The 26519-nt window shown below is 36.5% G+C and overlaps 1 protein-coding gene across 2 annotated transcripts in view; it reads left to right on the plus strand.

Annotated features, from left to right (window-relative positions):
* LOC149798283 (rho GTPase-activating protein 6-like) overlaps window positions 1-26519 on the plus strand; it is a 190094-nt gene that overhangs the window by 91221 nt on the left and 72354 nt on the right. Inside the window, exon 2 of one of the 2 annotated variants that reach the window (XM_089963427.1) lies at window positions 4835-4947. In XM_089963427.1, coding sequence (XP_089819553.1) covers window positions 4835-4947 — 113 coding nt within the window. Of the gene's footprint in view, window positions 1-3262; window positions 4948-26519 lie in introns of those variants that run through there. The other variant, XM_089963426.1, reaches the window with a different exon arrangement.

Here is a 26519-nt window from a genome sequence, read left to right on the forward strand (position 1 = left end):
CCTCCCTCCACACCACCGCCACATCTAGTTTGATTTTTTTGGACGAAACAGCACACTGGACAATACGTACGTCTATTTCAGTTTCTCACTTTTTTCTATTATATTTTGCAAGTCATCTTCAGAATATGTTACCATATTCAGGCAAATATAATAGTTTTATTTCTTGCATTTTCTTTCTTCTCAAATCTATAGCCTCTTAAAATATATTGATAGTTTACATAAAAACTGCACGACAAAACTGTAAAGAAAACTGAAAGATACCGTTTACTTATTCCCTTATTGGACAAAATGTTATTATATCAACATGTATTTCTTTTATACGTGTAATGTTTCTAATCCTAAATGCAGTACCTGGATTAGCCAATTTTCCACCTGTATTATATATATCGGTTCAGCTAAACACAATTATTTCGTTTGCATTGAGACCGTTAGCCAATTATCTCCAGGCTATTTCTCACCTATAATCTTTTAAGCAAATATTCTTCAGGTGTAAGACACTCATTGTCAAAGAATTAAACTAACATGTACACATAGGTAGGAGGGAAAAGAAAATTGCTTACCAAATTTTCTTGACCTTCACATAAACACAATGTACCCCTAATTAGCAAGTGCGCACCGTCATTATAGTGATTATTTGGGGCTATTATCAAAGTTCAGTACATCATAAAAGTAGAATCTCAAAAATGTTCATGATAATTAGGAGAGTTAATTGTTGCAGTACTAATAGTCAAAGTATTTTTATTGCAGATAAATAAAAGAAAATTAGTCTGCAAACAAACAGCAAAACAGCACGTACATACCAGACATTTACGTTGCTTTTTAATGCGTGCACACGGAAAAAGTGTAAGTTTGCTCACGTATATTTTTGGAATAGTAATTGTGATACGCATATTTATGGATTATTATTCTAAAAGTTATTGCATCAAAATTGAGAATACATATACTTATATAATACATGCATGCATACATACATACATACATACATACATACGCACGTTGATGTACATTTATGCATAAAATACATGCGCACATGCGTAAAATAAGTATAAACTTATGTACTTGCCTACATATATCGTACTCAATACTAAACTGAAGTCACATGACTAGACGACCTCCTGCATCTTTCCGCGTGGTTCTTATCACACACACACACACACACACATACACACACACACCAAAAATTGTCATTTTTGTACTAGACCGTTTTAAGCAAATGTAAAATATAGCCAAAGCTTGCCAATTCGGAGCCAAAATACTCGTATCGGAATGTATATATAATATTTTTTTTTAAAAAAACACTGCACGTGAAATTTGAAGCTTTATATGTCTATATATCAGGACAAAGGAGACTCAAATCCTGTATGGAACCTTAGTAATTTAAGTGTGTGGCTAGTTCTATGTGAATTACGTTGTTATTTGCTCAAAAGATATAACCTGACCATTGCAAGTTCATGGCACTCAAAGGATCAACATATAAAAATATGAGGCATGAGAAATGACATAAACTAGCGTATCTTCCTGGCATACAGGAATCCGCCTTTTGCAATATATGTTGCCACATTTTGATTATTTCAACACATTTCAGACATATACATTTTCCACAAAATGTGTCTGTCTGTTTGTCTACTTTGCATCAGGGCACATCGATATATTAAGATCTAGCATCCCGATTCAGCTGGAGAAAAGTGCTTTGCACATGTCCACACATGAACCGGACTAATCAGACGGCAAAATTTGAACTTGCATCCTTCTTGTTGTGAACCCAGCACGATACCTACTGAACCATGAATTATGATTGGTACTCGAAGATGACCGAATAATAAGTCATGGGATTTCTTATACCAAAACCTTCAAATTAAAAAATTTCAGCCGATCTTTTAATGCAATCAAGAGTCAGTCGTGCAGACATTGAAAGCCAGACAGCAATTTCAAATGTAACCATTTATATATATATATATATATATATATATATATATATATATATATATATATATATATATATATATATATATATATATATATATATATATGGTTTTTTTTCTTTGTAATAACTTGCATTTTCAGAAGTATTTTACTGTAACAATGAAATATGACATGTGGGGTAGCGCATGCCATCTATGGAATACGGAAAAGACAGTGTGAGGAAACGTCCTGTCTACCGTGACGTTTGTCATTTTAAACCTGCGACAGTTTGTACCTTTCACTTGTCTACTTATTGCACAAATTTGCGCGTGCCATGCATTAATTTTCTCCTGCGGTGATATTTCTAAGTTGCATGAACGTGCATTGCATTCAGGTTTGGTATAAATAATTTCCAGATGACGTCATTAAGTATTGGAATTTAGCCACACTTGTGTCAATCTTTTTTTGAGATCTGATGACACAAAGCCAGATTTTGTGAAAAACCTTAGCTTACAAACTCGTTATTACAAGAGCGTAACCATATATGTTAGCAAGATATATTTATTTTTCTTTCTATCCGTAATAGATTCTAAAGATAGTTCAACGATTTCCTTCAACACTGCTGCTTTTGAAAACTAATTTTTAACATGGCGAATACCTGTTTCAGGGGAGATAAATCTATATGGAAACTAGAAATGTACTCCGACATTACTTTGATGAAACTAAATTAAGTTCATACCTTACTCGTTTATTGTCCATCGACGAACTTCTTTAATTTTTTGCAATAATTTATCACAATTATGCATAAAGATTACTTACCTTTATAAAGGAATTGTTATAAATACTTAATAAAACTATCACATTGAATTGTTTATTATTATTATTATTATTATTATTATTATTATTATTATTTTGCAATTTTTCATGACACCTATCCTCTTAAGTTTTCCTTTATTAAACAATTGTAATTGTATACGGAAAATAGAGAACTGTGTTCTTTTTACGGGGTGGCGCAATCACTTACTATGTAATAAATCTAAATCGGTCAGTAACCACCACACATATTGCAAACTTTGGATATCTTTGTACGCAGCTGTAACGTACACGAGAGAGAGAGAGAGAGAGAGAGAGAGTACATGTTACACAGTGCAGTATTTTTATGAGTCAGGACTTGTCTATCTAGATCCCCTAGGGTAAATGTTACACATGTATAGAGATGTATCACATACACACACACTGAATGTAACGACTGTCAACCTATAATGGGTTGGCCAATGGTAGTCTCGCTTCACAGCCTAATACCAAAGTCCCGCCTATTATACGCGTCTACCTGTCGCGGAGTCCCATAACCGCACACGGATAGACCCGGTAATGCTATACAAGTGGAATTGCGTACAGTGTCCCATACAAACATGTTATCGCACCGTGCAATACTGACAGTGTATTTAACATCCAAGTATTTATATCAGGATATCTGGATAAGGGGTGGCAAAAATAGCAACTGACGGGAGTAATTGAAACATGGATTTTACTTACGGTCACTAAGGAATTAAATTTGTGGATCTGATGATTTATTTCAATGATACGGATATCCGATGAGATTCAGAATTTTGGAGTACCTGTTTTCATATGATAAGCTCGTCTCAGTGTTTGTCATGCACAAAACAAAATTTATCGGAAGGCTTGTAATTCATATTTGTGTGTATTGATACTACCTTTATTCAATAGGATCACATCGTACAACGAAGTTCAAGTGTTGAATATCACATTGAGAGGAATCTGGTTGCAGATTGTTAGTGTATTTTCTCCTTGTGATGGGGAAGAAAATCCCTGATGAGTGAATTCAGTTTTAATTTCCATTAGTGGTGCATCCATTCTTTCCGCTCAATGTTTACAATGACAGTTCATGGTGATAGAACGAGGCTCATTACACCTACCTCTAGAAAAGTGTACGGTAGAAATGGGGGTGTATTCCGGGGACCACAAGGCCTCTTACTGAATCACCCTCCATGTGGGGTCAAAAACATAGAGTCCTCAATAGGACCAAACGAGTCCATCCCAAATCTTACTCTATGCCAGTCCTGGAATGGTTGTACGTGGCAGCTTCAGGAGGCTAGCCCCCCTAGTCCAACGTCACTAGACGGACGGACGAACAATGGTCATGAAATATTTCATACTCTTCCTTTGCCTGCAAGAGTAAGGGACCATGAAAAATATCAAACTCTGCCACTTCCAGGAAAGACTCGTGATTCCCCTGTATCGCAGGGAAGCGGTAACAGTGATTACATTAGAGTTACATTAAGTAATGACGATTGCGATAGTGCCACCACGGTTAGTTCTACCATGGATAGCGAAGATGATTACGTAACTTTAGATCGGAGTTATGTGTTCACAAAGCCTTTCTTTAGAAGACTCACCCATAGTGCATCAATGGTTGACCTTAAACATAACCAGTTTAGTCCATTTCTTGCTCCCAAAGTTCAAAATACGGATATTGCAAATAACAAGATCCATAACCCCGTGTTGCCTCCAAAAATGCAACCAAGGGGACCTTTACGGAGTGTGTCAGTGGAGGAAAGCCCTAAACAATCATCTCCTAAATCTGGTCCTTGGGCAAAAAGAAGTTTGAGAAGAATATATGAAAATATAGGTTTGGGCCTAGTGCCGAAAATTACTGAAACGTCTGTAGAAAGATATACAGACAAAGATGCAGAAAATGAGAACGAAATAGAACTGAAACAGGTAGCGGAAAATACATATGAGAAAACAGTAAAAAGGGATCGAGTTCGAAGCATGTCTGTTGGGGATTTGAACTTTGAAATTAACAATAGAAGTGATAAAGACAAGGAAACCTCATCAGGATGTTACAGTTCCGATGACGACGAAGATGACTTTGGATTTTTAAATTACCCCTTTGTTTATTCTTCTGCAGCTATGCACAAAGCCAAGTCCCCCAGTCCACACCACAGAATACTGCCCTTGAAAAGATGGCGTGGAAAGGGAAAGCAGCAGAACAATGCCTGCACTTGCATCTGGACTCCACAAGTAAGTAATCTTTTCGTATTACTCAGTGATTCCCTATTATGCAGCCACTTGACCTTTGACCTTTCAAAGGAAAGGCCACACATGGTAAGATATAATTTTGTCCCGTATCAACGTAACACTTTTTTTGTGTTGGTGGGTGGGTGATACGTTTTGTTGATGATTTATACTGTAAAAAGAAAGCAAGACTTGAACGACGATCGATCTTGGCAAATATTGTCGATTTACTACATGTCATCGCTGCGAAAGGCTACAAGTTCATATAATATTTTCCCATTCACACTTCAACAGTGCGCAGCAGATTACCTCGCAGTGCTATACACAATGCAAAACGCACACTTATATGTTTTCAAAATTAAAACTTTTGTTTTACATGTCTATCAAGTTCGACATTTTAAAACATCATAGTGAAATAACATTTGTAGTTAACGTTTAACCAGGCAACATAATCTTAAGCACACTGGTGCACCCTATGCGCGTGCTCTGACCACATTATTTCACTTTCATGTTTTAGCGTCTGATTTGTTTGAAGGTGTCTTTATTGTTGTCACATTTAAAGCATATTTGAAGTCTTAGAAAGATAATTATCTCCAATGTTTAAGAAAAAAAAAACGCAATGCCGAACACCAACTACATATCCTGACATAAAGTGGTAAGAGGCCCTAGGACAATTTTAAAAAGCATCCTGACCCCCCCCCATATCTGACTTTGCATACGATACGCTGTAGAGTAGATTTTTTTTATCGTCTTCTTATTTAATCCCCCGTCTGTCATTTGCGTCCTAAAGTGTTTTTATTTTGCAGTTTGCTATCGTGACACTTATAGAATTTCTTTTAATCCGCAGTACATTGCTAGAATTGTGCTGATGTTCTTTAAAAACCCTATAAATACATAATGTTTATTGTATTAAAGCAGCCTACTAGGATACGAGTCTGGTACAAGCACGTACACGTGATCTGTATTATTTTACACACTCAATGTTTCCCTTGCCTTCCACAAATTAGAAGATGGCAATTGCCACTGTGGACTTTTCAGGGGTTTTGTGTTTTCTTTTGACATCGCATTATTAGTTTTCCATTATGCATATGGTAAACTGGCCATGATGGCTCGTATTTATCCAAGGGCAGCTATATTGTTCTCATTTGTAGAGTATGTATCATTTGTAGAGTATGAATCATTTGTAGAGGTACGCGTGAGATCAATACTCAAAGCAATATTTCCATTTAGCGACCTGCTTTTCACGTTAAATCACATCCATCAAAACTGCAGCTTGTGACATACGATACGTTATAGAATAGGTCTTGTATTTTATTTAGCTTGCCTAAATTTATTGCATTTCTCATTTATTGCATTTCTTATCTGATACTTTTATCTTCTTATCTTTTCATCTTTATTCTGCCATACGTGTTCTACATTTTCTTTTTGTTTTATATTGTTTTGTGCGGTTTCTTAACTTCATATATTTAGAAATTGTAAATTGGCAAGATTTACCTAGCATCATGCCTACTGGCTTTTTACACACTAGACATACAGCACTGAAGTAGTATACTCGGATTTGAATCCGGTATAAGCCGGTAAACATGACCTAGATTATTTACCCTGTTGCATGCTGTCCAACCTAGATGATAGATGGAACTGTAGATCTTTTACGGGATTTGTGATGTTCACTGACACATACATCTGTAAGGTTTGACTAGCGAACTAGTTAGTATTCCTGTCACCACCACCACCAACACCGAATTTTTGCAGTATCCCTGTAGGCCATTTAGACTCTGGAATATTTATAATTTCCCGTCTGGCATATGGCCATGAATAATGGTAGAGGAAAATAATGTTCATCTAAAAATCGTTTTAATTGAGTAACATTTCTTAAAGCTTTCTTAAGATAAGTACTCGATACATCCTTCTTTCACGACCGCCTGAATAAATTACGATAGATACACCAAAACAACGTAACTTTCAAGTGTATCTTTTCTATGACATTTTGTAACCATGCCCTAAATTTGATTCTGATGTCACGCAAATGTTGAAATATTATTATACGTTCAAAATTTTCAATGAAAAACAGTCACTCTCCAAAAATTATAACTCCTTCTTGATGATAGTAAAATCTACACTGAAAAAGAATCATTGTTGATACGCACTAGTGGCGTCATTTTATTACGGAAGAAGAACATTGTAAACATAGCTGTTAAACATTTTTCACTGTGAAAAAAACCCACCTTGTAAAAACGATTCGCTATGGCAAAATGTCACTCATAAAGTACTTTCAAATAACTTGTGTGTCCCATTTATTTCGCTCCAGTATGAACAAGAAATTATTTTTTAAGGCCAACAAGAAACGTCTGATGTAATTTTTGGCACCAACCTGTCAGCTTAATGAAAAGTATCTTAAATGAAATGAGCAGCTTCCTTTTGAGGAAAGAAAGCAAAAGATTTAAACACAGGTGAAAAGAATTTCAGTGGTTATTTGAGAAAGAAAAAAATTAATATAAAAATACAACAGCAAGAACAACAATAGCCTAATTGCGTATTTGACTTAATAACGTTTTGGTACTTTCTACTTATGCATATTTCCAACTTTTAAGTACTTTCAAGTTTTGGCAATTTCCAGCTTTTTGGTAATTTCGAGTTAATGTTACGAACTTGATTTGGCAACTTTTAAAAAAGAAAATCCCTGCTGATAGATCTTCCTATGCAAGTTTAATTCTAGAAACAACGCATCAAGCCAAGAATCATGGCGTTGTATCGAACAAGCCGTGTTTAACTCCAAATTGATGGGGCGAGTGTGAGACCATTGGTGAACACTATTTGTAATTCTACTCTGTCCTCTGTATCATTGTTCGAGTTAAACTGCATTTACTGTGAAGAACATTATATTGTCCATGGTTGACGTACACGCATGCAAAATCACAGGGGCTCGTATCGTTGCTTACAAGTTACCTGTCATACATGTACTATATAATAACTACGAAGGAGGACACTTCTCTCCTTTCTCGTGCGACCTATTTAAGAAGTTACATTTCGCGTAGCGTAATAAATTTAGTATCGATGTTTAGTTCAGGCATTCGATTTTGTATGCGTATCCGAATTTTGGTTTACTATCATACTTTGAAGGAATACCAGACCATTTTTCCACGCTACTGCTCGACATTGCCATGATCGCGCCCGCTTAATATGCAATAACAGCGCGCTGAATGAAGTACTGCCTTCTCATTGGCCAACTGCAAACAAGTTATAAATAACTGCAGGACTTCATTTTCTTTTAACCAACGAGAGGACAGTCTTTTACTTGCATATTAAGCGGGTGCGACCAGGGCCATGTGGAGCAGTAGCGTGGGAAAATAGCCTGAAATTCCTTAAACGTATCACATTTAGTCAAACTTTGGATAGGGATACACAGTCGAAAGCTAGAGCTAAAAATCGGTACCAAATTTATTACGCTACACGAAATATTGCTTGAAATAACAGCGTTTATTCTTAAACTGGTCTCGCGAGAAAGGAAAGAAGTGTCCACCCTTGTAGTTATTATACTGTATATGTATGAAAGGTAAATTGTAAGCAACGATACGAGCCCCTGTGTTCAAAATGAGATAATAATATTTTACCCCATATGTTGCTTATTGCATCCTGAATGTAATAATGAATTAGTCATTGCAATTGTCATCATGAAAAAAAAACATTTGTTTACGAACGCTCCCATGAAATATAAAACAACTAAAGTGAAGGTTAAATCGTTGATTTATTACACATAATAATATATTTTTTTTAAAAAAACAATTATTCCTTGTTTCGCTTTTACAATGTGTATAGTCCTAACTGGAACCTGGCAAAGAATACTTTCAAAATTGCCGAACTGAACTGATCAGTGCTTTAATTAATGAAATCAACTTTCATGTCACGCAGAATAGCACACATGCTACAATAATTATATTGCGACGTCACTAAGCAATGGATATATATATATATATATATATCACGTCACTGGTCAACATTTACAATCAGAGCAAGAATAAACATTTGGAGGTAATATGAGATCATTTGGATACATAAATGTAACATTGCTATGGCAGAATACAATGACTCCCCTGGAGTGTACAAAAGCTGTGAAAGAGAAGGAAAAAAAATATTATATCATTATGATGTATGAAATATTTCCGCTTCCACAAATAGCACAAAGTTTATGATATTGTTCCAATATTAGAGTTTTAAAAAATGGCATGTTTTTTGAGCATTTTTTTGCGATTATTTGTACCAAATAAGGTTTTGTAAATTTGCAATACAGGGTTTGCGGTGATATAACGGTTTTAGAAACATACCCCTTTCTTTGTGAAATTAGGGACAAATGAATAATTAATAGTATTCAATCACAATGTAATTTTCATTACAATGAGTTAAAATATATAGTTCTGTTAGGCCGGTTGTGACGTAAATAGCTGGCCCTGCAATGGTCATCTATGTGTCCGTAAAGGGCAAACACCTGTTGTACTGGGTATATGCATTGAAAAGGACAATATGCCTGATTTCCCAGAGCACAACGATCTGGCAAATCGGATTGATATAACGTACAGAGTGAGAGGGGTAATATATTTTCTTAACGGATTTGCCCACGTGATAGTGTTTCCATCCAGGTCAAAAAGATGAGGTGGGACCACTACTACTTTCTTTGAGTTCCACTGTTCCCATCACACCTTCCTGAACATGGTCTGTTTTAATTTATGTTATTGTACCTTGATGGTTCCATCGCAACTTTCATAGGTTCCATTACTAGTCTGAAAAATTACAAAGGTCAGTTAAATTATATTAACATATTTTCCCATTTCAGAAAGCACAGATAACACTTTTAAGGAATAACTGCGAGATAATTTGGATCCTTTCCAGGGAAAATTGTTTCCATTTTTATTTTTAATATCGCCATCCATAAACATATCGAAACCCAAAACTGTGAAAATATATAGTCACAATTCAAATCTCTGGCTTTCCTTCTAGCAACAACGGAATCATAACACGTTTTCAGTTTACCTTGACGCATGTAGTTCTGCCTTTGCTTAAAATCCTCTTAGTTGCTTATGTTGAAAATAATTTGATGGTTTCGGTCGTGGGAGTTGTGGACCGAGTGTACATGTTGCATTAAAGAAATAAGCTGCGTAACTTTAAAAAGTTGTCTAGTGTCCGCCAAAATTCAAAAAGTCGAACGGGTTACGTATTAAGCAAATTATTATCGAGGTTTCATCCCACCCCCCACGCGTACGTACATTAGCAATAGACCCCCCCCCCTTACGCAAGCGTATGCATTTGGGTTAACCCCCCATGTGTACGTACTAAATGGACGGTTCCCAGATGTTCCGCATGATTGAAACGATTAACTAAATAGTTTAATGAGTAGGTCCTGTTCGGCAATGGTGTCTTCGGTGCTCCTAAATTGAGTCAGTCAAACAGTTTAATCTAATCCGCTATTTATTGTAACGATTTCTCCGAGAGAGAGAGAGAGAGAGAGAGAAGCATCTGTCGGCTTTTGTTGTTAAAAGCAGCAAGCCAGTAAGAATAAGAGCTCACAGTAGGGTTTCTCGCTCATTGAGACCGATAGTTCAGAAATCATTCAAAGTTACGTTTGGCGGACTTTTCAATCCTCGTTCGGCTGAGTAGCTTAGTTGTAGTTTTCAAGTATACACTTGAATGCCTATTTGAACACTTGAACGCCTTTGATCGTAGCGTGCATTTATACAATGAATATCATCACTAAAAGGGTGTTTGATTAAAAAGCAACGTGTCACAATGTAACCTCAGATATAAAAGACTTGCGAAGAGCTACTCTGGTTTACAATAAATGTTAAATATACTGTGCAAATTTGCGTAAGCAAGCACATTAATCGCATACAAGCCGTCGATTCTTGCTTATAAGTCGATTCTTGCTTATAAGTCGAGTCAAATTGCTGACAACATAACAGGCATGCAGATCTGGGTATCATTTTTTGGCGTTTCAATTATTTTATCCTAAAACATGCAGACATGGATCTGCCGCAGATCTGGGTCTAGGCGAGTATTTGACGATATATGTATCAATAGGGATGTATGCCTATGGAATTGTTCTTGAAACGATCACGTTTTCAATCAGCTCAGAAGAATTAAAATATATGCCTCGCAAGTATATTTGCACATGATACTCTGCTATTTAAGTTTACCTTGATTTAAGAAGTGAGCTAAGCCTTTGAAATAATTTCATTCTCAATAGCTTGTTACCATACCAAACTTGCAGAAATCTTTTAAACAATGTCTGCGTAGGCCCCTGGGTGGCCGAGTGGTTTTAAGAATTGGCCTTTACCGATCACTGCCATCTCACCTCTGTCAGCGTGGATTCGAGTCTTAGGCCCGTCCAATCGGTATGTGAGTAAGCTTGTCAGTAGCTTCCCGTCGTTCGGTGGTTCTTGCTGGGGGTTTTTCCGGGTTCTTTTTCCTCTAATTATGCTGATGCCATCTTGCGCTTAGATAGGCGTTAAACCCAAGACAACAACTAACAGTGTTTACATACAAGATAAGATCATAAAAAGTATAATCGGTAGCCGATCACATCACCAGCCTTTGGAATGTATTTTATATACTCATTTTTGCAATTTTACCATCCGTGCTTTAGCTGTTTCACGCGTGCTGTTTCAGCCGTACTCAGACATAGGGATTGCACATGGTGCATTGGGGCTAGTCTTTACATGTTTAAATAACCTTTAGTCACTTTTTTACAGGTACTTTGTTGGGGATGTATGTATTAGCATCAAACGACACCTCTGCACACTAGAAGGGACATGTTCCAGCTAAAATTATTGTTTAAATGATAGGTCACCTGAGAGAATCTTGGAATATTCAAGGGCGTACGATTTTTATAACGAATTTTGATAATGTATGTATAATGATTATACATTTGACCCTTTATCTTCTCTTCTACATTTATATACCTTTGTCATGAATTTTCACGTGGATACCCTTTTTTAGGGCCTCCTCTTTTAGTCTGATTGAAAGGTTTATCTTCTGAAAGTTTGCAGAGTTTACATACATACATACATACCTACCTACATACCTACCTACCTACATACATACATACACACATACACACACACAGAGACACACATACAACTAAACATGCATGCACACATATACATACATACATACACACACATGCATACACACACACACACACACACACACACACACACACACACACACACACATACATACATACATGTATACATACATACATACATACATACATACATTTGTTTTGTGGCAAATCTTTATCTTTACAGTTTTCAAACGTAACTTTAAATATTCATTATATATCCAGTATTGTGCTGACATGCCGCTACATACATAGTAATTAATCATGCCAAGACTTTGGGTTCAGACATCACCATCACGCTCAGATAAACGCTTACACACAGCCACCCGAATATGATCCTGCCAAAACTGGATAGAATACAGGTGCTGCAGAGATTGATTATGCGCCTTGAACTGTATAAAACATTGTAACCCCACACCTAAACTAATGTTTACACGTTTTCACTGTACATTGGCATGATTTAGGATTCAAGTTTGTATAAGCCCCGAGTTTCGTTTGACACAATGCGAGATAGTTAATTCCATTTCTGCATTAAGCTTAGTGACGCCGAATTCTGACAATTAGGTTAAATTTCCTTGCCCCATATCAACACATTACTAAAAATTATATCTGTCTCCTGCAAAGAGTAATTTGAGCCGTAGCCCCGTTAGTGACGTAAGCCTATATCTTTCATATATAGATGCCGTCAAACCTGCACTGATATTTCTGTAATTTAGTTGTAGATATGGGAGACACCAGCTTAATCCACAGTCGTGGACAGGTTAGGACAACTAGGACAAAATTCAGGAGGCCCACCGCCGTCACAAGTTGTAATTCATAGGTGCCTACTGGAGAAATTTTCATAGGGCCCAGAATCCATACCCGCTGAGCTGCCTTAATCAAATACTTTTACCTTTAAGGTGTGAAGTAAGGGGCGAAATTCATTATAATAACTTGTTACAATTTTAAAAAGTGTATATACTCTTTTATAGCAGGGATAATCGCGCCTAGCACACATCGCGTATAGCGCGCAGATATGTCGGAGCCCATACCATTCTATTCAAGGGAAGATTTGCCGTGACAAAATGTGAGGGCAGATCAGGGTACATACTGTTTGCATCACGAAAGCATTTGCTGCCACATAATACGAAAGCCAATTGGGGACCATCCTGTTCATCGTTTCAATGGAAGATTTGCCGTCACATAAGAGGCCGACAAATCAGGGTCCATACTGTTTGCGCTAAGCTGAGATTTGTCGTTATATAATTTGTTCGCAGATCTTGTTTGATACTGTTCGCTTTATGCGTCATATTAGACCTTGACAAATCAGTGTATATGTATATATATACTGTTTGCTTTAAGCAAAGATTTGTCGTCACATAATGCACAGGTCAATATGGGTCTATGCTATTTGCAGCGTGGTGCGTCTTAAACACGTATAAGTATGATTTTGCTAAATCATTGCCTATTGTACAGTAAGATATGAATACAGTGTTATATATCATTTAGGTGATACGTTTTGATCGCTGCAAATGGTGAACATTTAGGTACCAAAAATCGTGTTGTTTTTTTTCTTCTTCTAGTTTATCGGTTCATTCAGAAACGCAAGGTTTGTATACTGGGCTATGTACGCTGATTTAGTTATGTAAACAAAACATCGTTCAATGCTCTCGTCTTTATCTTTGAGTAAACAGAAATGATACATGAAGATCGAGGGAGTAGAGTAAAATTCTATTATATAGTTATTTATTGCCTCTAAATCATTCCAGCAAGCCTGTAATTTGATCGCTTATTATGGATGAGAAGAAATTTGTTGTAGTACTAGTCAAACCACCAGTGTATAATTACTACTAAATGGACGGTATAGAAAGAAGTAGTCTTATGCACAGGTAAACGCGTACTTATTGACTGACCAATCCTTTGTACAGAGGTGGCCGCAATGTAGCAGGCTTTACTGTATTAGTTCTACTGGTCATACACCAGAAAAAGATTATGGGATGGTCCGTCGTCATTCCGTCGTCTGTTATCCGTCTGCCGGCACAAATTTGTTATTGCTGCTCTTCCTGAACTATGTGGAAAACTACCTTGGAACTTGACACACATTTATCACATTGTCTACTCGGACATTCAGTATGGCCGAAACAATTGCCATCGTGAAAATCTTGGTATAGCTTCTCCTCCAGAATGGATGGTGATCAACATGGGTTTTTCCCCAAGTGACTTTTTACGATGAATATTTGGTCCCAGATGTTAATCCTGTGGATCTGATCTTAAAATCTCAAAATAAAGTCATCGCTACGCCTTCTGATTGGATGGCTATATTAAGAAGGTTTTTTTTAATGATGTCTAGTCGGTCTTAAATAAAAATGGTGTCAATCAGACGTCCAATATAGCCACCGCAGCAGCCATCTTGAAAATTGCTACTTCGCCTGAATGGAAAGTCATATTTTTATAATATTTCTATTGATGTTTTCTCAAAATGGATGGCTATATCAACATGGGGTTTTCACCAAATGACGTAGTACGAAACCTAGTTGGTCTAAATGAATATGTTGCCTCTCGTACATTCAGTGTGGCTTCAACACGGACTGACTTAAAAACCTTAAAGTCGCATTGTTGTTACTTCTTCTCCTGAACGAATGATCATTATGGCGTACTTTTCACCATATCCTAAATAAAAACGGTACCAGTCGTACTTCCAACATGGCTGCCACAACAGTCTTTAAAAAATCACAAATTTCATATTCCACCCCCACCAGCTGATACTTGCCCGGCGTCTTTCAATCTCGCATTTGTCTTCTTTATTCCATGTCAGCGTTTGTCACATGAAATGTTCCATATATGAGACATAAATAGTTTATCCATGTCAGTTTCAGATTTACGTTTCCATCAGCTTGACTGGTTACCGCCTAATATCTTGAGAAGTAAAAACAAAACGATATGTTACGTGTACGATGGTGAGATTTTTATTGCCTCTAGGCAGAGTTCAAAGAGGTTCTTATTTATTTTCGAGTTAGCATTTATTTGAACTTTATTTGAACACAGAACAAAGTCTCTGGGTCAATTCTGAAATCCTACTATCTTCGTTATATTCGAGTTTACATTTATTTGAATAAGTTTTTATTGTAGAACAAAGTTTTAAGGTCAGTCTCGAAATATCTAATCTTTTAGCTCTTAATCTGTGAGTATTTATATCGAATATTATCCATGATCGAGAACAAGCCAGGCGGTTATTTCATGAAATGTTTCATTACTAATCCTATCATGGATATGCTGACTAAATTTACGGTAAGTTGATACACTAAATTTACGGTAAGTTGATAGGTGTATATCAAATTTCAGTTTAGTCGACAGTGACAATATTTTAATTCAATAAAAGCATCTCGTGCAAGGTATTATTCACAGGAAAATTGCACGTACTGAAAGTTTTAAAATTTTTCAGCATGTTGTAGCATGATTTACATGGCGACATATATAGGTACACAAATATTTTCTTTAGTGGGTTTTAACCATTAAATATTTTTTTTAAAAGTCCTCGCTTTTATGGATCGTCACGAAATTTAGCCCGCGAAAGTTGGGATCATTTTCGATCGCACTTTAGCGAAAGGTTTTGTTTCTGTCTACACAAAGCAAGATGATACGAGCTGCAATTTACTCCCAACGTTTTGATCTCATTTTAAAATCGTTACCAAAGAAATAGATACGTATATGAACATGAATATTTCATTACCCCCGGCTCGATATATGTCTGAAACTTTGGATATAATTTATCAGGTAAATTGAAAATTGAAACCTGAAGAAGAAAAAAAATGCGCGACATGTGTATCACATTTTAACAATCTGTTCAACGTCAATACCGCGACTTTGACCCGCAAGCGTTTTTAATACGCCTGTCGCGCGATACAATTTTGTCGTCAGCAGCAGATATGTTTTTGTTATGGTACCTGGTATCAGCGTGTAGTTCTTGCAAGCGCACAGAGCGTACCGAAGGCATGTTTCTTATATGTTGTTGTTGTAGGGTTTAACGCCATTTTTTTAGCATCGATGTTAAAAACGTTAAAATTAAAATAAAAAACGTAAAAAAACGCTTTTTTTCCTCAATAAATAAAAAACGAAAAAAAACGTTCCAGTAGTTTTTAGGCAACACAAAAATCAATATTTTACTTATTTACACGCTATTTTGTGAAAGATATTTATCCTAATCTGATGACTAGAAAATACTCAAAAAACTACAAAAATTGGACTTTATAGCATACGAGACGTTCCAAAAAAGGGACTGCAAAAGGTTAAACACAGCGTCATCTTCCATGTATACACGCCTGGCCTACACTACCAGATATCAGCACTATGTTGTAGCATATTTACGTAAAGTATCGTAGGCTAGCATCATAGATTCATTATTGATCGATATTTGTTATCTAGAGTATGACAGAGGACCGCCTGTATGGCCGATGATAAAAAAAATGGAAGTACCAAATATAAAAACACAAAAGAAAATAAAAAACGTAAAAAAACGCGTTTTTCGAGGTAAAATAAAAAACGAATAAAACGTTTTTATCATCTATGTTTTTCAGCACATGGCGGAACTCACAGAACTGTTACATCCGTGTAAATAAGTAACGTACCCAAGAAATCACAATTTAAAAAATTGGCAGTTGCTACAGAAAGTGGCTCTAAAATACTATACTCGTGTTTCCAAAATGCAAGAGGTGTGCTGTGTTTGAGAAATTTTGATACTGAAAAGGTTTCGTCCAATTTTTACCCCAAATTTTTCCGACATTTTGTAGATGCTTGCGTCACAGCGATGTATATTCCCGTGCACTATGATGTAGTAAAACCGTAAACCATTTGAGATGTGTCCTGTCCCAAACTATTAGGGAATTTGTGTGACAAGTTAATTTTGTTTTTAGTTTAAAACAGTTTTTATTGTACAGTTATCTGACATACCAAATCTTGCCGTTTGTAAAATCAGCATCATCACTCCACCTAGTCATCAAAAACAATTAATGTTTAATTAACAAATATCAATTTGTATAAGAATCGTGTCTATTATAGCATGGATTGTAGTTCTTATATCGAGTCGCCAATTTGACTAATCTCTCGTTATTTTTCTCTTCTGAAGACTCCTCAAAAATTAATACTAATATTGCTTCAGTATCCACGTGTCTACCATTAGCATGGCCACTTTATCAAACGTATGCATTGAGACTTATTTACTAAGACAGCATACTGCGGCAAAGATATTTAATACGGGTATTATCCGGCGTCAAAGATGCTTTCTTAGTCCGAGTCATTCTGCAACCATCTTCATTTCTCGTTTGCAGACACTTCAAGACTGTCAGTCACCTGTAGAAGTCGAGGAGTAATCTATTTGCAAACGTATTGAAACGTATCTTGTAAATATCACAAACAAACACGAGAGATAACAGGTGCTCTTTACCGCCTTTCTTTGACGCCTTGACAAAGTCTAATCACTTCACCATCCGGATATATACTATGGGAAGTTGATCGGTCGGACAACTAGGCGTCATAGGTTCTGATCAGAATGTTGACTTCTGATATTCTTGCCATATGTTCATAAGATACGTGCGTTCATATTTAGTACGCGGCATGCTCTCTCTCTCTCTCTGTATTTCATTTGGATTTTAACCTTGCTTTAACAATTTTTCAGTCATACCCAAACGATGTCTGCATCATGCCGCAGACATGTAGCATCATGTCCAACCCAGTAACATTATTCTGACACCAGGCTGACCAGTCTGTTAGTGTCGCTTTTGTAAGTCTTTGGTATGGCTCGACCGGGGATCAAACCCACTACCTCCCGCATCCGAGGCGGACGCTCTAACCACTAGGCCACCGGAGCGGTCTAGGCGGACGCTCTAACCACTAGGCCACCGGAGCGGTCACATGACATGCTAGGTTGTGCAGTTTTGGTTTTATTGGAAGAATATCACCGTGTCTACCTTACAAAGTTGCGATAGCAAAAGCGCATATTCAGTTAAGAGAGTTAAAAGAGAGAGAGAGAGAGAGAGAGAGAGAGAGAGAGAGAGAGGGAGGGAGGCAGGGAGGGAGAGAGTGACTATCAGTATAACTACATGGATACCTCACCAGTTATTTTATGTACAGACATATGTACATATATACATAACTGCTCAAACATACGTGCATTTAGAGAAACAGCATGACTGGGACTTTGACGGCTTTTACAGGAAGATAAATTTGATTGGTTTCTTAGGTATTTGTAAGCATATTTGTCTGTACTTGGACAGTTCGAATATCCCTGTTTAGATTGTACAACGAGACCTTTGCGTTTCTTAGATTGTCTTTTCAGTTAACTCTGTGATATTCATTGCATTCATTGGGGGAGATCTCTGCCCTTTTTCATATCAATCAACGTAGTTAGGCCTATTGAATTTGATTCCCAAGATTTACTTCTTATTTTGCAGTGATCTTGACCCGGTTTTGTAATCTCCTAATCTTAGTGTTATCCTTAGACTGTCATTGCGCGCAATATGTATCTATAGCCAGTGCTCCAACCAACCTACCATTCAAATTGTTATTCCCATTTCCAAGCAGCACTATACATTCTAGATCTTTAATACAGTAATCATATCTCTGAATACCATTGTTCCGTTGCTAACTTCAAGAATATAGAAAAAGTTATTACGTTTGTTTCTCAACATCTGTCTGTCTGTATGTTTGTCTTTGGCTCTGTCGTTCATGCATGATTGGGAAAGCGCATAACTTCTCTTTTCTAGGTATATTATAACCAAATAAAAGCTGAGAGTGCCGTTAAAACTTAACGAAACAACCACGCAACCAACCAGGCAACCAATCAGCAAACCAACAAAAAACATCAGCCTCTATCAGTTATTTTAAGTTTTGTCCGGTTGAAACAAGTGGGTATTCTTTGCATGCGACAGTTAAGGATCCGAGTCAACAAGGAGTGTTGCATATGTACCTAAAGAATTGTATGTACCTTCTAAAGTTGATTTTTGGCCAAGAGGTATCATAGTACATTATAAAATCAAAACATCTACAAAGGATTCAACTGTTAACGAAAAAAAGACTCTGAAACACAAAACTATTGGTGTGGTATCTAGGAGGATAATCGCTTTGAATGTTCACAAGATAATGGAAGGAATGAGCTCTGTGTGTGTGTGTGTGTGTGTGTGTGTGTGTGTGTGTGTGTGTGTGTGTGTGTGTGATTTGGATTTTTAACGTAGCTTTAACAATTTTTCAGCCATATCGCCACGATGTCTGCAGTGTGACAGTTTATAGTGATGCACTTGGGCATCATGCCGCAGATATGGGGCATCATTCTTCAGACATATAGCATGATGTCCCACCCAGTCGCATTATCCTGACATCAGGCCGACCAGTCCTAACACTAACCTCTTAATGCTGAGCGCCAAGCGAGACAGCTGTTAGTACCATTTTTGTAAGTCTTTGGTATGACTCGGCCGGGGATCGAACCCACGACCTCCCGCATCCGAGGCGGACGCTCTAACCACTAGGCCATGGAGCGGTCAGAATGAGCTTACTGCAGTCATATCTTGTCCTTTGGTGCCTTGTAGAGTTTTGTACATAATTAATTCAAGACGGATTTCCAAACAATCTGCAGATATTAATACCCACGATCGTTACACGACCCATTGTCGTAACGTGGAAGCATACTTGTTATGAAATTAAAACTATCGGAATATATTATGCGAATTTGAAATGAATTTTTTTCTTTCGTAATAGATATATTTCTCAAGATGGCGGTTGTTATCCGTTCATGATGATGAATTGACTGTCTTGCGAAAATAACCTCTTTTAAGAATCGATGTCTACAAGCAATTCCGGCAGTAGCGTGCTTCTGCACCCAAATGAACCTGATTATTTTGTTTGTTTCTCTTTCTGTATTGCATTTATATTGTGCGGTGGCACATATCGGAATATCTTATGTTTTTTGTTGCTGTTGTTGTGTTTTTTTTTGTGTGGGGGTGGTGGTGCATGCTTTGGAAACTGTAGTAAGAACAGGTTTTTCCGTAATAAAAATGATTTTCTTTTTCTTCATGCAAACCCAAATAAGTTTTGAGATTGATGCCATGGAGATAAATGTTCGTCTCAATTATGCCACGTATCAATACTTGCCTCCAGACTTAGAACAGTCTTTGGAAGATGAATTGAAAACGCGTATCTACGCCTTTATGTCTTCTGTATCCACGAAAGAGCAGAAACCCTCCAAAACAGTACATAATTCAGTTTATAATATTCGCCGTTTGAGTGCTATTATTCGTTCAGTAGGATACATAGTAATATGCGGCAGTGGTCCTTCTTTACATGGAAGTATACGGTAGTGACCTTTAGTCAAAATACTCGTGACTGATCTGAATTTTGCAATGTTATGTGATGAAAGCTTTACAAGCTAGAATTTGCATGCAGCTTCATTGGCGTAAAATGAAGTTCGCGTGCATTTGTTTACACCCAATTTCGTTCTGCTGATGGAATTTAGTGTATTATACCGATAAAATATTAAACGAGTATTTGATATGGAGGCGTGTATTTGATAGGAAGGCGAATACTTGGTATAAATTGCAAAACTCAAACAAACATAGCCTTAGAAACAGTTTCTTATTTATTTTTTGAAACTATAAAAAGTTATGTGAGAAGAAAGGGATGCTTCTATTTTCAAACAATGCTCACCACAGAAACAGCAACTGACAAAAGAAACCACCACCACCCACAAATATACCCCACAAGAAAACCAACAAAAATAAAACAGCAACAAAAACATCGAAAACTAGTGGTAGAAAGTAGATCTAGTTATCACTAGCCGTGTTGTATTTACGATATTTATCACGATAACGGTCATCGATACGATATGTATCACGATAAGGGCCATCGATACGATAGTACCGCGTAGATATAGAGGTTGTAAAATATACAGCTGAGATCATGTTTGAAAAACATTTCTTGTATGATGGCAGAAATATATTATTTTATAGGTTGAATAACAGAACGAATTGAAAGGAAGCTTTTATACCTCTTTTTTTAATCCTTTCATCATATTTAGTAGGTTCACTGAACATAATTTAGGTAACAAATATTATTTTAAAGCTCTTTCGGGAGAGTTAGATTAATTATAAATATTGTATAATTCAAACAACGATCAGGTAAGAGCAAATATTTACTATAACGAATCAAAAATGCAAATGGTATTGTTTGGAAGAAGAAAAATCTTTCAAAACTTCCAGAGGATAAACATCTAGAATCACGTGATGGCCTATGATTCTTTGTTAAGTATGTTTAAAACAGCGTAGTACGTGCAGGTGACGTTTCAGGAGACATACAGGTTTCATACGTGGTTTAAGAAGACTTGTTGTTTATTTCATTGCAAGGGATAGAAAGACAATGAAACGGTCATTTTTAGCTGTAGTCATAGACCAGAAGAACTCTCGAGGTGGTCTGTCGTCCTTCATCCATCCGTCCGTTAGGACATGCTTGTTATCGCTTCTCCACCTAAACCGTGTGGCGGATTGCCTTGAAACCTTATACACGCAATCATCCCGCGGTCTAGTTGATTCTAAATGAAAAAGTTGTTGTTTGGACATCCAGCATTGCCAATACGACGACCATCTTGAAAATCACGTTATCCGATTCTCACCAAAATACTTCTTATAATGTCTACCTGATTCTAAACAAGATCGGGCCGATCAGATGTTCAATATGTCCGATACATCGAAATCTTGAAAATCTTGTTATTGCTACTCCTCCTACATGGATGGTTAAATCACTGAAAAAAATGGCATCTACTTGGTCCTAAACAAAAATGGTGCCGATTTTACATCTAATATAGCCAACATGGTAGCCATTTTAAAAATAAAATCTCGTTATCACAACTCTAGTTGAACAGAAAGTCATAATTATGTCGGGTTCTCACCAATAAACGTTTTATGATACCTAGTTGGTTCTAAATGAAAACGGTGCCAGTCGTAGATCTATCATAACCACGATGACTGACTTAAAAATCTTGTTTTCAGTACTCCCATTAATCAATGGTCATGATGAAAAGGAATTACCATCAATTAAAGGTCTAATGATGTCTGCATTGTCCTAAATGAAACCGGTGCCATGCTGACATACAATATGTGTACAACAGCAGATAATTTGAAAATCTTTTTTATCGTTGAAGAATATCATAGATGGTTCCAAGGTTCCACAGTTTAAAAGACATTATGGTCTTATCTTGAATTCAAAGAATCTGTTTTTGACAAGTAGAGTTCCAGTCCTTTCGAGGGATTCTTGTTGAAGAGTTGATGCCATTCAGTTCATGCTTCACTCTACTATCATCTTGTATCGATTGTGTGAGTCTGTATCGTGATATCGCTGGAGAGCATCAATGCACCGATAATATCGAAACATCTCTATTACTGCAAAGCTGTTTATTTTTGATTTCCGAAGCAGGTCTACATGAGATTGCCGTCATACAACAATAAGGACTGACAAAATATCACATCACTGTATGTTGTTCCCATTCTGTCTATCAGAAATCACTTAATAACTTTATCAAATACTAGAATAATGGCGAATTTCCGCCATAAAGTAGATTACCTGAAAATTTTACCCGTGTTTGATATTAAGTCTGGCATGTTTGAAAGCTAACCATAATTCAAACATACTGGACAATATAATACTCTTTTTCTGAATATCGGAATCAAATTAAAGAAATGGGATAATTTTAATCGGCACAGGTATACATATTTATGCAATATCTTTCTCGCAGTGTTTTTCCTACATAAGGAAAATGGCTCGTTTTATATGGATATATAATTTAATTGTTTTATCTGAGTTTAAAGGAACTTGAATATTGCTCGTTTCTTTTGAGCAGTAAATTTGAGACAGTGTTAGAACAATGGTTATAAATTCAGCCGACCCTATTGTTAAAACAATGTACTTTTTTCAAGTCCTGGTTTTAACAAAGTATTTTGTGCAAAGGAAAAACAGTAAATAATAATAATAATAATAATAATAATAATAATAATAATAATAATATAGTTAGAAGCGGACCTCAGAAACCTTTAAAAACCTAAATTTTTATTTTGATCATAGGAAATTAAAAAAGAAATCCCTTAAAAATGGAAGGAAACCAATATAAAAACAGCAGTAACAAAAATGATGAACGGACCTACCTCTACCCCATAATTTTTTTTCTCACGCGGTTTTTTGTTAGACTATCCCAGCGGTAGAGAAAGCGCACAATTAATTGTGCACTTGCAGATATTTTAAAAAAATAATCAATTTTCACGTTGCTTTATTTTCATTTTATTTAGAAGAAAACTCAGAGCATACTTTATCAAATTTGTAATAAATCGTATGTTCAACATGAAGATAATCTTGTAACTGTTTTGTGTCTTGAACATCATAAAAATTGTAAACCTTGATAAAACCTATTAAAAACTCCATAAATTTTAAAAATTTAATTCCACTTCTAAACCTATGCAATAATAATAATAATAATAATAATAATGATAATAATAATAATAATGTGTAGACAGGCAGGCAGACATACAGACAGAAAGATAGATAGATAGATAGACAGGCAGACAGACAGACCGACCGACCGACAGATAGATAGATAGATAGATAGATAGAAACAAGTACCTGTATAAATGGTCCTAGTAAGAAATTACAAAAGTCATTCACTATTGGTATTAATAACGGAAGCAGACACTATTATAATGCGTATTGTCTCACGCATGCATGCACATACACACAGACAAAATATCGGTCAAGCCCTTCTCGAAATAGTTAACATTTTCTACTTTTCAGAAGCGGTCTTTTTGTGTCAAAACATGCTACAACGTGTACTTGATTCCGTTGTGGAACTGCACGATACAGCTAATGAAAGCAAAAGTTTCTGGCATTTTGTTCTGCTTTTGGCCAAGACGGAATTCTATTATGTTTAGCACTGTATACGACAGAACGAACGGTGCTTGCCAAAAAACTGGGTCGAGAATTCGCAAGTCTTTTTTAATTCCATGGACACTGCGGATGAACAGACTGTTTCTGAAAAAAAAACTAGTCTTATATAAAATGATGGTAACAATCACAGTTATGTGCAGGATGATTAGCTTTTCACAGAATTTCAAAAATTATTATCAGTCCATTTTGAACTAGTACTGCGCTTGGACCCTGAGTCGCTTATCCATGCCAGCTGTCACGCGGTGGGTCCACCAGTCTAAAATAACAGCACTGGACAAGATAATTCTATAATTCTCGATAATTAGCTTTGAAAATTTCAGCTACTAATTGGCTTTGCCTGATTTATAAAATAAATTTGTCTGCGACAGGTTAGTTATGTCCTTTTGTCACGGCATATAACCAGCTTCATTATTAGCGCTCGAGTTGGACACAAAACTTTGTCCTTGCGTTGTCCATTCATGCTTCCCCTATAATTGAGTGCTGATGGCGTCCAACATTGTTTGGTGAAACGGTTCATTTGATTCTATGGAGCCGATATCGATCCTCATTCAGGTTAGGTCTGCTAAAGTTTCAATCATGATGTTAGAAAATTGGAGACTTGTTATCAATGGGCAATTCGTTCTGTTTGAAGACATAGTGGATTGTCTAGTTAGGACCGTATAACAGTATAAACCTCAATTCAGGACAGCCTGTGGATTCGGATATTTTAAATTGTCAGCGACTTTGTGAGCTGGGATGTTTGGGTGTCTGCTCATCAGTTTTATAGCACAAACTTACATGGCGAGTAGAATATATATATATATATATATATATATATATATATATATATATATATATATATATATATATATATATATATATATATATATATATATATAGTACAATATTTTGTTTCACGACAATTTACACTGTGTCGAATCAATTTTTCCACAGTTACACCTCACTGAATATTTATATTAGTTTTATACGAATGCTAAATTTGACCGTCTATGATAGCCTTCAACATTTAAATGCAAAAAGAACTATCAAAAGGAAAATTTTCAGTATTTTAGTAGACAGCAGAATTGTTGTATGCAGAAACAGAGGAATTACTGTCTATATTTGCATGTGTTGTGTGTTATTAGGAATTTTTAACGTAGCTTTAACAATTTTTCAGTCATATCGCTACAATGTCTGCGGTGTGACAGTTTATAGTGATGTCTAGCACCGGGGCATCATGTCGCAGACATGTAGCATGATGTCTCACCCAGTCACATTATCCTGACACCAGGTCGACAGGTCCTAACACTAACCTCATAATGCTGAGCGCCTAGCGAGGCAGCTGTTAGTACCATTTTTGTAAGTCTTTGGCATATCTCAGCCGGGGATCGAACACACGCTTCCGAGACGGAGGCTCTAACCACTAGGCCACCGGAGAGGTCTCTATATTTGCATTAAGACGAGTCCAACTGCAAACTGCAGAGACCCGCATCTGCCGTCGCATTATGCACCGGCAGATCTGGGTCTGTGCAGTTTGTTAGGATCAATCGGTAGAACAAGCAGCATAGAACCTGATCTGCAGGCGCGTTATGCTACGGAAAATTGGGATCTATGCGACTTATAAATAAACGAGTAATGACCGGTAGAAGCAGTGCCACGAGTATGTAAAACACTGTACTTAGTGAACACTTCTTGATATGCTGTAACTGGTACTACTGTAGCGTCATTAAAAGTGTTGGCGAGTATCACCAACATTAAGCATTTTTCTGACAAAATCGAAAATGTTGTATTTTATGCTTTAAGCTGTTTATTTTTGTGTGACTAATATGTCATATTTGCGGAAACGTAGTATCCTCTCAAAATTCATTAAAATTGTGAGCTCGGAATAATAATGAGACTTACATTGTACAACAGTCTTATTTTCTTTTTGATTTTCGATACAAAGTTCTAAACCCACCATATGTAACTCGTAATTTATACGTTTTTACAATGCATTTTGTTTTCCCCATGCAGACATCATCATCCCCACGCATTCATTTTCATCCCCACGCAGTCATCATCATCAACACGCAATCATCATCACCACAGTCATCATCATCCCCACGCAATCCTCATCATCACCACACAGTCATCGTTATCACCACGCAGTCATCATCATCACCACGCAGTCATCACCGTACAGTCTTTTAAAGACCATTCTGTCAAAAATGTAATACTGACACACTGGTCAATGTTCTTGAAATGGACCTTTACAACTTTCTTCCTAACTAATCATGACTTTACAAGTCTTGTCCCTCTTATAAAAGAACCATAACTTAACTATCGCTACATCAAAAGAGCGGCTGCATTATTCGTGAGTCTGATCCTTGGTTCCGCTTTACAAATATAATGGCTCAATCAGGATTTGTGTTGAGCTTCCAAGAACCCTTTGACATTTACCAAACAATTTTCTGCTTGAAGCATATCAAAGAAAGAATTTAGCTCTGCTGTCGTTTCCATGGATATTACATCGGTATTTATCGGCCAAAAGCCTTCTTTT

This window comes from Sinohyriopsis cumingii, chromosome 6 (genome assembly GCF_028554795.1).
Source record: "Sinohyriopsis cumingii isolate HCF-2022 chromosome 6, ASM2855479v2, whole genome shotgun sequence".
In the NCBI taxonomy this organism is placed as follows: domain Eukaryota; kingdom Metazoa; phylum Mollusca; class Bivalvia; order Unionida; family Unionidae; genus Sinohyriopsis; species Sinohyriopsis cumingii.